The sequence below is a fragment of the Dermacentor silvarum genome, chromosome 1 (assembly GCF_013339745.2).
Source record: "Dermacentor silvarum isolate Dsil-2018 chromosome 1, BIME_Dsil_1.4, whole genome shotgun sequence".
In the NCBI taxonomy this organism is placed as follows: domain Eukaryota; kingdom Metazoa; phylum Arthropoda; class Arachnida; order Ixodida; family Ixodidae; genus Dermacentor; species Dermacentor silvarum.
In genome coordinates this window covers 242,181,193-242,193,777 of record NC_051154.1, presented here as the reverse complement: position 1 = coordinate 242,193,777, position 12,585 = coordinate 242,181,193, and the positions used below count along the sequence as shown (strand labels likewise).

Sequence of the window (12,585 nt, the reverse complement as noted above, 5' to 3'; positions counted from 1 at the left end):
ATTTCAGCTACGTTTTGGCCTAACATCCGATATTTTCTCTTGCGCTTGTTTTGCACCAGGCATCCCCCAACAACAGCTTACGATTTTGTACAGCTATTTGCCGTAGCGACCACATTCCGACGGGGCCGGGGAAAAAATACCCTAAAATAATGAGCTTTTGGTACATTTTTAAGGACACCTGGTAATCCAAGTGAATACGGAGCACTGAACTGTCGCGTCTCTCATGGTCAGTGTGTTGCTAAGCCCCACTATTAGTTTGTCAATGTGTTCATAAGGTTGTAAGCCCCCAGACGTAATCCTGGGGCACCGAAATCCGCCCGCATAAGAATTCGATCGCCTTGGCCAGGAAACGAACCAGCGGTGTAATTATGTACAGGAGAACGCGTTAGGCTGATAAGCCACAGCGGTAGGTTTTCGGAAAGTGGCTATAAAAAAAATGTTTCCCGAGTTGCAATTACTCGTGGGCTTCTGGCTTTTACTCCCTTGTCGTCATTATGGATACATCTGCTGGATGACACAGCTGCGAGGTGGTTTCCGCGCGTACAACGCAGGAAAAGGGGTTCTTTGGGGAAACAACAGCGAGTCTCTGTTGGAACGCCATCGCGTGCTCAATTCGTGTTCTTGTCCATGTGATAGCGCGGGCTATAGCGTTGCAAGATGAACATTAGGCAGGGACAGATCTAGGCTAGCTTCCAGGGGTTCGGGCGTATCAAAGCATACAGACAACGAACAGGGGGAGGGGCTGCATGCTTAATGCTGTCCGCGCTGAAATGCGAGCATGCCTTGAGGGGGTATAAACCGTCAGGGATACTTCCTGTTAGAACGTGCATTCTATGACAAACTTACTGTTGACAACAGAAGTATAGAGCGGCGGAATAAAAACATGTGAGAATATTGGAAGTAAATATAGTGTAAGCCAAGCAACATAGTTCAACAAGGCTGTACAGGAATGAAGGAGTAATTTCTTTCTTAGATTAGACAATGAAGGAATTAAGTGACAATACTTTTATAGTCATAATACTTGAAGAAAACAGTAGTGCAGAAACCATACAATGCAACAATATAAAAACTCGTATGGAAGTAACAGACAGTAGTTGCGAAGAACAGCGAATCAGATTTGCAGATTACTCCGAAAACCCAAGTAACGTGAGCAACGTCGATGGAACGTAGGCGAAAATCAAGGTTAACGAAAAGCGATGCACGACAGAGCTTGGCTGCTTGCCGGACCGAATACCGCGAGCGTCGCAAGTACTGAATCGAAGTCCGACTCAATGCACTAGCATGCTCTCTCGTGAGAAGATACGAAATGGTTGCGTCGACAAGAGGCGCAGCAGGGGCCCATTTTTTATGCATATGGCAGAGGCCCCTGGCGTTGGTTAACAATGCTGCTATATAAACGGAAATATGCCACCCCCCTCCTTTTTTTTTGTAGGAATAGATCTTTTGAAGATCACCTTTGACCTATAGCGCTTGTCCGCCGTTTCAGGTACGTTTGTGGAAGAGACCGAAATTATGTGCATAAAAAACATGCATGTACAGGTGGATAATTAAAGTAATTTACTAATTACATTTTTATTTATTGACATTAGGACACATGTTCCAATAGCGAAATGGACGTCTGGAGATGGTAACAGTCGTAAGGTGCCGGACTGCTGTCGTAATACAATTTAAAGTTGTTGCCCTCTAGATTTCACTGTCGCTGAACCCGAACACTGTCGAACGCAACATTAGGTTGTGTTCGTAGGTGTTCAGGTTGACTTCACATTTGCTAATCACCCACTTCTAGGCTATCTTATTGCTGCCGTTTTATTGCAGTACTAGTAGTTTGGAACATTTTACTGAGCCTAATGTCCTTGTCTTGACATAAAGAAAAAGAATTAGGTTTATGTAAATCGAGAGACGAAATTTACGGAATCGCGGTGAAGTCAAGAACGAGCTGTTGCAGAACCCTTATATGCATAAAAATATGTATAAAATACATGTATAAAATAAGCCAATTTGCAGATACTCTTGAGAAGACTTGTTAAATATTCTCAACTCTCTGACTGCTGCGCGTCTGTCATCATTATCAAAAGACTGCGAATGGGATGGTCCTGCTCCTTGATCGGGCACCGAGCAACACTGCATCTAACTGTGGGGGCGGCGGCCTCAAAACACACACAGTTAGAGAGGCATTTTTTAATTGATTTTCTTTTTAGTAAAGACATCCACAAAGACCCAGCGTCCACCGGGGGATCCTGCTCCGTTTTCAACATCAACTCTCCTAAGAGAACACATTTGCTAAGCAACAAAATTCCATTATATACTGCACTCAGACTAATCAGAGCATGCACTCAGGCACACCATTGAATGCCAGGCCCCAACCCGGAGAACCATAAACACACCCAGACCTTGTTTTGTTCATTGTTAGCCAGAAGCTGCAAACTAGCAGCACTCTCTATCGAAATCTGAGGTGAAATACTGTGCGCTGGGATCTTGCAGGCACGGCGTCCCTCTCGGCAGCCTGTCGACGCTACGTCACCGAAAAATCTGAGTAAACGGACGAGTCCACTGATCCACCACTACCGCCTCGCTACCGCCGAAAGCCCAATCCGTCTCCGTCGCTGTGCGTCCGTGAGGAAGTATGGGAACCGCGTTCCACGAACGGTGTCATTCCACGCACCCGTACGGCTCAGAACTGCGACCGAGAGCGACGTCAAGATATCCACAGTAACACCCCCAACACCGGTTGACCGCTCCGCCGAGTACCGCGTGTTCTTGGTGTCCGTGACAGCCGTGACGCTCACTATCACCGTTTTGCAGCCGCTCGTGCTCTTCCACTTCCTGGTGCAGTGCCAGGAACCTCGCTGTTACAAGCCAGCCATAGCTATCCGTGAATCAATCGAACCGTCAATTGCGCCCTGCCACGACTTCTACAAGTACGCCTGCAGCGGAGCTGATTCGTACCATTACGCCAAGGCTCGCGACTCACTAAGTATCTCTGTGCTTCATTCGATATCAGCGACACCCACCACGTCCGGTCAAAGCAGCGTCGAAAAGGCCGCCATACTACTTCGGAACTGCATGAAACTGGTAAACCAGAGGCCCGAGGAAATCGACAAGATCAGGACTGTGCTTAGCGCGGGCGGCTTCACGTTTCCGCAAATGCCTGCGACGTCGGTATACTTCATCGTTCGCGGCATCGTGGACATAAACCTCAACATCGGCATCGGGCCCTTGTTCCGGCTCACCGCTGGTCACAATCTTCGCCTTGGCCGAGGCTATATGCTGTACTTTGCGCCCAGTTACCACATAGTCCCTTTCGTCAAGTTTCTCCAGCAGCTGCATTTGGCCAACAATCTCGACGTGTACATCAGACGCTGCGCCGAAGTAATAGGTGAACGTGGCATGTCCTACTCGCGTGTCATCCGGGCTATACAGACTGTAAACAGACAGTTTTTTCACCTGCCAGAAAGTGACACGTTAAACACCCAAGTTAAAATGAGCACCCAGTATCCGCTTACAGAGTTTTGGTTCGCGCTTTCCAAAGTCCTTGGCAAAAAGTTTCAGTCGCTGCAAAACGTGCGCACCACGTGCTTAGTAGTTGACGGCGAATACGCAGAGTTCCTGTCACAAAATGTGTTCACGTCGCTGGATCCTATAAAGATTTCCGCCTATGTGGGTCTTTACATCGTTTGGTTCCTGAGCCGCTTGGCGTCCTACAGTCTCGCGTACACCACCACCGTTGCCAACTACACGGACAGCTTGAAAGACCTGTGGCCACGCTGCTTCAGCGACGTCCGCCAGTAAGTTCTTTCGTATAGCCGATATTGCTTTGTCGTCATATTGCTGTAAAAGTCATCTCGCACGATGTCTTAATTCATTCGTTCACTATCCCTACAGAATAAAACATTAAACTCTTTTGCTCGTTTGCTCTCTCTCCATTTGCTGCTTTTGAGTCTACAAAAAATTACCGCTGTCTGCTGTACTTAAAATCCAGGTCATTGTAGGAAGGCTGATCAATGAATTCTGTTAATGGCCATGTTAATGGCTAATCATGTTGGCAAGTGCAAGATTTTATTAGCTGTACCGAACTTTCCATAAAAGGCTGATTTTCAAGATGGGTATACAGTGAGTGAACTGCGACACTAAAAAAGTCGAATACAAGTTAGTCTTTTCCCGTATGTGCAGAACCTTATTTACGGCAGTGACGTGAGCGAAAAAACAAAGACAGTACGAGCGTCACCGTTTAGCCGTGTGTCCTGAAATTATGCGTCTAGAGAAGACTTGTGTCATCATTTTTTAGGGTCTAAAGGGCTGCCAACCATGACGCAGGTTGATGCCGTTTGCTGCCGAAAGGTTGTACCTGAAGAAACACTTGGAGCGTAGCGACATTGAGCACGTCGAAGACATGGTGCAGCGTATTTCCCATTCGGCTAGAAACTTCGTCACTTCACTGCATAATGCTAGCCAGGCCAGCGAGACTAGGATGGTGACCAAGATAGCAGCCTTACGAGTGATACCGTACACCTTTACTACGACGGATGACGTTGTCGAACTGGACCGGTAAGATCATCACGGCTGATATACTTAAAGTTTTCAATTTTGCCGGGGGTTTCAGTGACTATTCCGTGCCGTTCACTCCCACCCTTCTGTTTTGATTAACAGAGAGGCGGTGTCGTCAGGCAGAAATATTGCGAACGTATATACCTGGACCTTTATTCACGAAACGTTCTTACGCTAGAACTGTTCGTGAGAGCAAATTCTAGCCAATCCTGACGCTGGTCATATTATTAACAAAGGCGAACAGCCAATCATTACACCACATATATGAACGAAAACATATGTGAATTCGGTTCCTGGGCCCGTATTTACAAACAACTGTTATGCTAAAATTGTTCGTAAGAGAAAATTTTAGCCAACTATGATGCTCGAAATATCAACGAGGGCGGCTGGCCCATTGAAAAGATAACTTGCGGCCGAAAAGCTTTGTTAACTTGGCTCCAGGGTCCGCATTCCCAAAACGCTCTTACGTAAATAAATTGTTCGTTGGACCAAATGCCAGCCAATACTGATGCTCGCATCTCTCAAAGGCGGTCACCCAATGGCAGAGAGTACTCACGAACAAAATGCCTTGTGAATTCACCCTCTGGTCTACTATATCGTGTCGTAGCTAACATGAGCCACGATATTTTCTTTTAATGGCTGCGAGATACGAGGCTCGGACCTAACAGCAGTCGGGTAGTTCAAACGCGGCATTTTCTGTTATCTTTGACTATAGTCTCTAGAGAGAGAGAGAGAAGTTTAATGATGCGAAATGCAGAGAGGTCGGCCTGAGGTAAATTCCTCTAGCCAGCTACTCGCCGTTGGGGGAAGGGGAAGAGGGAAAGAAAGAGGGAAGAGGCACATGATGGGTGACGATGATGAGAGAAGGAGGATGTAAAACATATGGCAAGCACTTTGGCATGCTCAAAGCCTACAGTCCAGGCCCGTACTTTTTAAAAAGTTCAGTAGCGCCTGGATGGCTTTGAAACTTGATTGAGCGTCTGGCCAAGGGCCTAAAATAACGTCCTCCGACAACGGTGGGCTGTCGAGACGCGTAAGGTCATTATTCAACCTTTGACGCTCTTGCACGTACCTAGGGCAGTCACAAAGCACATGACCTATAGTCTCATTGACATAGCACAATTCACAATCTGGAGACTCGGTGCGTCGCACGAGGTGAACGTATCCGCGCGTAAACGCTACCCCCAGCCTTAGTCTGTGCAGAAGACTGGCACAGCTGCGTTGAATTTTTGGTGTTAGCCTAAATTTCATGGTAGGGTCCAATCTCTGCAGTCGTCTGTGTCGATTATCCGGATTGTCCCAGTGCTTTTCTGTCGATTTTCGGATGACACTGGAGAGAAGGCAGTTGGCGTCCGCTCTTGAAAAAGGAATTGCAAGCATTGACTCTGGTTCTTCGAGTGCTTTCTTCGCTTCGGCATCAGCCAATTCGTTGCCGTGTATACCACAGTGACTGGGAATCCACTGAAACGTGATGTGGTGGCCGTTTTCTTGCGCTAAAGTGTATAGCTCGGCAGTTTGAAGAGCCAACACTCTGTAAGCGCTTTCTTTCAACACCAGTCTAAGTAGTTGCAGAGCCGATTTTGCGTCACTGAAGACTGTCCATACTTGAGGAGGCTGTTGCAAAATATATTGAACGGCCTCTCTGATTTCCACTAGTTCCGTAGATGTTGTAGTCGTCTTGTTACACAGACGAAACCGTCGAATGACGTCTCTAGTCAGCGCACAATAATTGGGCACTGACTCAAGCTGATGGTTTCTCGCCGGTCTCATCTCGGGCACCATCAAGGTGCGACGCCTGTCACCGCCACTCGCGCAAGCGTTGTGAGACGCCTGGTAGCTGCCAGGGCGCTGTTTCTTTTGCGCAGCAGGAGTTGCCTTAGACGCTTTATCGCGCCAACATGTTGAACCCACGTACAGTTAAAGCACCGTCCAAGGAGTTCAAGCGCAACACTAAACCTTGCTATCACTGTCAGTGCTTCGACCTTCGTGTGAAAGTGCCGAATTTGCAAAGGGGCCGCTCCGTTTGAAAACAGAAGGATAAATTTGAGCAAATCTGCGTACACGACCTATCATTCCCGTGCTAGCTGAACCGCCATACTTACGCAGATTCCATAGACACACGCCGGAATTCACTCTAGTAATTTTTGTAGGAAACTATTGTTGGAAACCCCTTTTCAACGGCGCCAATGTCGTACGGGTGTGCGCGCTCACTTTTCTGTTGCTTTCCCCCTCCCCCCCCCCCTTTTTGATGCAAAAGCATCAAATGGCCCATTGAGCGAGAAAGCCAGCGTCTGTAGTAACGAAACGGCACCTAAACTCCCATTGGCTGCGACGCCATGTCACGTGCGTGCCTCGACCGAACAGAGCGGGCGAAAGGGGACGCCTGCTGCTGCGCTGGCGCGCCAGGGGTTTCGCGGGGGGAAAGGGCATCGCCGGAACGCCACGTCATCCTCGCTCTCGGAAGCCTGTGTTATCCGCGCGTTCCTTGTACGTGCAAGCTCTCGCATGCGTTCTAAACTTCGGCTTGGTAACCGCTATAAAGAAATTAATGTATAAAAACAGAATAAATTCGAAAGGCAAAGGTTGGCGGTAGCGAGTTTCGAACTTACGACCCCACGCTCAGAAGCCGAGTGTCTTACCCACGGGGCTAAACCAGCGCCTCCTAGATAACAGGCCTGTGCACTCTGCTTTATGACATCATGCTATTTGGACCGAAATTTCCATTGGCAACCCCTGTGTGACGAAAGCGGTGACGACGTCAAAATCACCGCGGCTTACTCGGGAACGTCCCCTTCTTCTTCTTTCGGGGGTTTTACGTGCCAAAACCAGTTTTGATTATGAGGCACGCCGTAGTGGAGGGCTCCGGATTAATTTTGACCACCTGGGGTTCTTTAACGTGTCCCGATTAGATTATATGGCAGTCGGGCAAGGTAGCATGACGTCACGGATCGAAGTGCACCGGCCTTGTGCTATCCAGGAGGCGTTGGCCAAGCGTCTCGACGCGCTCGCTTGCCCGCGAGGAGTTCATGACTCGAAGGACTGCTCAGCGGCGTTCAATTGGACATTAATGCTTTCGCATTCACAACTCGTAAGACGTGCTTAGATGTCCTCGCATATATATATATATATATATATATATATATATATATATATATATATATATTTGCATTTTGCGCCACAATGTTGAAACGTGGAAGACAAAAACAATTAAGAAAGCGTGCTGGTAATGAGCAAATATGACGTTTTATAATGCGAAGCACTATGTGGCATTCGATCTTATATACGCCATCATACCAGTAATCATTTTATTCAATTTATTTATTTATTTATTTATTTATTTATTTATTTATTTATTTATTTATTTATTTATTTATTTATTTATTTATTTATTTATTTATTCAAGTTGCCCCTAAAGGCCCTCTAGTTGAGGGTATTGCCTAGGGGGACAAATACAAATAAAATGAATAGTACTGTAAATATGATTCCAGTTAGAACAATAACTCAGAAGTGAACAGTGCAGACAAACTCAACATGCATATAAAAAAGGAAAACCAAACAGAGTAGATACAAAGTAAATAACATTCGTATATTTAATAAACATGCAAACACACAAACGTATTAGCTGAAGCCAATAGCAAACACATCAAACGAGAATCGCTAAAGAAAATAGACAATAGAAGTACAAAGTAAGGAAAAATGTACAGTACAGAAGTATAAAGCGCAGTGAAGTCAATAAGTGCCAAAAAAAAAAGTTAAGTAAACGTAAAGATAAGCAAAATAATTATGCAATAAAGCACACTGTGGTAACAACATATCAGTGGAACAGTTAACTGTCGCCTAGACGTCGTATGAATGAGGTTTTGGAATTTGCTGATGTTAGTTTCGGTAGCGATATGTGATGGCAACTGGTTCCGGTCATTTATTGTGCGCAGTATGAAAGGTTCTGCGTAACGCCTAGAGCGACACATCATCTGTTTTACTTTGTTAGGATGGTCTCGGCCTGAAAAGATAGCCAATGGTTGCTGGATGAAGTGGTCATGTAGAGATGTGTGATGATAAAGTTTATGGAAAAGTGATAAGCGAGCAAATTTGCTGTGATGCGAAAGATCTGGGAAATCTGGCTATGTTTTAAAGCTGTTACACTAGCGAAACGTGAATATTCTGAGTATATGACGCAAACAGTGCGGTTTAATTTTTTGTACTGAGCTTTCTAAAATAAATTTTGATAACTGACTAAGAATATAAAAAATAATAATAACCCACTTTTCAGGAGACGACTGCCGACGGAACACCATTGGTCCGATACTCGTATCTCGCAGCCTAGCACACAATACATAAAGCGCGGAGGTGATATTTACTCAAGGTCTGCACTTTTTGTTGAATGAAAGTGGCTTGCTTCGCGGCAACGGAAACTCAGCCAGAGGTAATTCAAATGAGCTTACAGCAGCTGCTTTTAACACGAAAGTGTTTTATGCCGGGGTCCACCAAGACTTCACTGACGTATTTCCGTCACGGAAATACGTCATAGAACATAATACAAAGAAAGAAACCAGAAGAAAAAGTTCCACAAACATGCAAAATTTGGAAATCGAACCCACGACCTCTCGGTCCGCGACGATAGATCGCCGAGCGTTTAACCCATTGCGCCACAAACGCATTTGCAGAGAGCTACACAGACGCGCCTTATATATCTAACACTCCTCCGTGTACCCGCGCTCTTGCTCGGGGCGGTGCCGCCGCCTACGAGCAGAAAAGAGAAGTACTGCATTATGACACTAACGCGCACCGACAGTGAACGCTTCGGTGGTCTCAGCACTACGACGCCTCGATGCCAGCATTCGAAGGGACGCTGGCATCAAGAAGCACTACCAACGCCACCTAGGTGGCGTTCACCGTACTCAGCACAGCGGAGCGTGGCCTCCGCAATTAGCTCTGAAAATGTTTCTGAAGTTGATCGCGGAGGCTGCAATTACGACGCGCTGTACGCGCTGATTTGACTCGGTGACGATTCAGTTACGTGCTTTGTCTTGCGCGTTGTATTAGTGTGTCAGTTACGTGCTTCGTCTTTCGCGTTGTGCTAGCGTGTGCAGCGTAGTGCAGCTTCCATATGCACGACGGTTGCTCATGGTCATCGACGTTGGTAGTCGTGATGGAGGAGACGTGCCACCAGGCGTCAGCGTGGGTGCATCAACGCCTAAGGGCGCTTTAGCCACAAAACACCAATAGACATTATATATCAATGTGCAATAAACATTACACTACTTCTGTGAAGACACGTTTCACTTTCGTGTTCTATACCGATTCCTATATAAGAGGGATCAACCACATTTTTATGTTTCTCTGCAAACTCTGCATTTAACTGTCAATTCGTCGACCGCAGCACAGTAAAGCAGCCGCGATGAGCGCATAAGCCGTTCTCGCACGCAACAAGTTACCATCTTAGGCACCCTCAGCCTCGAGCACACCCTGAGACTGTAAATGAAAACAGCGCATCAGCGTACTCTCGGGCTTATGCAATGAGCGCACTGCTAGAAGTTCACAGGGGCGGTATTTCTGCCTCGACACGATAGACGAGATAACAGCGATAAGAGTATTTATGTCCGCGTTCCAGTCAAGAGATAATGAGGGTCAATCACTGATAACACGAAGGAATAATAAAATCGCGTGGAGGTATATACTGCATGTTAGTAGTATAGTTATAGGTGGGATGCTGTAATAGCATCCCAACCCAGAGGGACAGGCCATCTTCTGTAGAGCCACGTTCTTGTTTGTACATGTATAGTCGGTGCATGAAGCTCCTTCATAGATCGGAGCGGTTCTGCCCAGGTTGTACTCGCACGTTCCGGACCAGAAGGACGCCAACTATCTGGACAACTATCTGCACTTGACCCGAATAACCGCCCAGCATATGGTGAGCCTGCTGCTGGACACTTCGGCTAACACGACCAGGTTCTTCGTGCCCCCCTTCAGGATGGAATTGCCAAATATGGTCAGCGTGTACAACACAGTTCAGCTCGGCCCGGACACCGTCGTGCCCCCAATCGACAAGTCTTTCTCGCTTAATTACGCCGTCATCGGAAACAGCGTCGTAGAGCAGGTAAGTCTCAGTGGTAGTCATCAGTTTAAGCGATTCCATGAACCGTGTAGTCAGTTATGGGATAAACAAGAATATAACTCATGGATCGCATGAGTCAGCCATCTCACAAGCCTGTTAGTGTCAAGGTCCCAAATTAGAGGGCTGCGGTTGATTGCAGTCGTAAAATTGCGTTAAAAAACCGTGCATGGGATGCAAACTGAAGAAGTATGCGCCGCCGGGTTTGTCTTTTACGAACAGGGGCTTTCCGTTTCGCGAACGGCATTTTAGGGTCACGCCAGCGGCCAAAACAAATGCGACCCCAATCTTCCCTTCGACCGATTTGTACATTACTGTTTGAATTTAACATAAGCGCCGCACGCCATATCTGCACAGTACGGCGCTTTTAAAAATTTTCGTTTATGTGGACACATACATAAAAAGTGCGCGATTCTAATTACAGCCTGTGTTATATATTGGCACCGAATCGCTATTCGATATAATATTTAAATATTGACTACGCTGGGCGACGCGATTCTGCTTTTGTAGCGAGATTATATTCAAAAAAGACATAATTTTACAAAACATTACCACAATCCAGGTAAATAGCAAATATAACCAATCAGTTTTGAAATTCCATCCTCTAAAACACATACATGCTGCAGAATTGAAACCTGCGTTATCCGAGACACACTCCATGTTTCTAAAATCTTTCTAGCGTGATAGAGCATGACGATATCGGTCACAGAAGTTATACCCATTAACCTCATTTCGGAAACTCGCGCTTTCCGCGTCTGGTCTGCGGCGTGACGCTTACAGTAATGTCAGTGCATTGCAGTGAATCGCAAGGCGCCAGCACTGGCAGCGGCTTATTAGCCGCCCGGCCAGCGACAGGGAAAATCGTGGCTCGCTGGGCCGGCAATCAAATCGAAACGGGGGCATCGAGTGGATGCCTTCAACACATTCGCACAAACCCACCAGAAATATTTTACAGAAAAGAATGGCCCTTGAGAAGGTTAGGCTTTAATTATCCTCCACAAGTACATTCTCTAAAAGCAGTAATTAAAATTCATGTTAGTGATCTCTTGTTAGCCAGTTCACACATCATTGGGGTTTGTCGTGGAAAAAACGACTGCTGGTTAGTATAATCGGGAGGTCAAAGTGCGCTTTTTTTTTTTTACCGCACGTAATGCTGCAAAAAGTTCTTGCGGTTTAAAGAAAAAAAGCACCCTGTATAACAATGCCTGCAGGAGAGACGGGTTCAGCAGAGGAAAACTGCGTGAAACCTGCGCTATAGTCACCAAAGGCTTAGTTTCATCCGTGTTTTCAGAGCAGCTGATTGCACCGGTTGAGCTCATTGTAGCAGCCACAAAAACACGTATAGAAGTACAATGATCACACCCACACACTACCGGCAAACTGGTTAACGCAGGTGAGCCATTTGTTGCTGCGCGGTCCAGAGATCTTCAACGAGACAGGCTACTATGACAGGGTCTGGTCTTCCGGCCACATCAATGCGCTGAGGAGGCGGTACCAGTGTCTCCGGCGACTGCACGTAGAGCAGAGGTGGAACACCGGCGATATACCGAGGCGCGTCTTGGAGGCCGCTGTCACGGCTGAGATTCTGTTCAATGCTTACAAGGTAAGCAAGGCTTCTCCGGGCTGGCGATGTTAATCACCGTGTGGGCACGTATCTGAATAGTGAGAGAGGCCAGTACCTTCTAGGTTTGCATTTTTCTTGTTGATATTACTTTGGTTTGGTTTATCGGATGTCGGGGCAAGCAAGAGCGGTTGCGCAAGCGTATTTCCGAGCAAACTAGTAGGCAGGGCTAGGTGACGGCACTTCGCAATTGTATCATGATACAAAGGCAAGATACTGAGACGATAAGTGTTCGCGATACAGATACAAGCGAATTAAATGTATCCGATACGATACTTGCCATTTTTATCTTAAGATACTGCGATAC

At 46.6% G+C, this 12,585-nt stretch overlaps 1 protein-coding gene across 1 annotated transcript in view; it reads left to right on the top strand.

The window, feature by feature from the left end:
* Nucleotides 1–10,326: 10,326 nt before the first annotated feature.
* LOC119438213 (uncharacterized) overlaps nt 10,327–12,585 on the top strand; it is a 10,323-nt gene continuing 8,064 nt past the window's right edge. The window contains exons 1-2 of the mRNA XM_037704770.2: nt 10,327–10,642; nt 12,051–12,260. Of these exons, the coding sequence (XP_037560698.2) occupies nt 10,454–10,642; nt 12,051–12,260 (399 nt within the window). The 5' untranslated portion in view covers nt 10,327–10,453. The remainder of the gene's footprint in view (nt 10,643–12,050; nt 12,261–12,585) is intronic.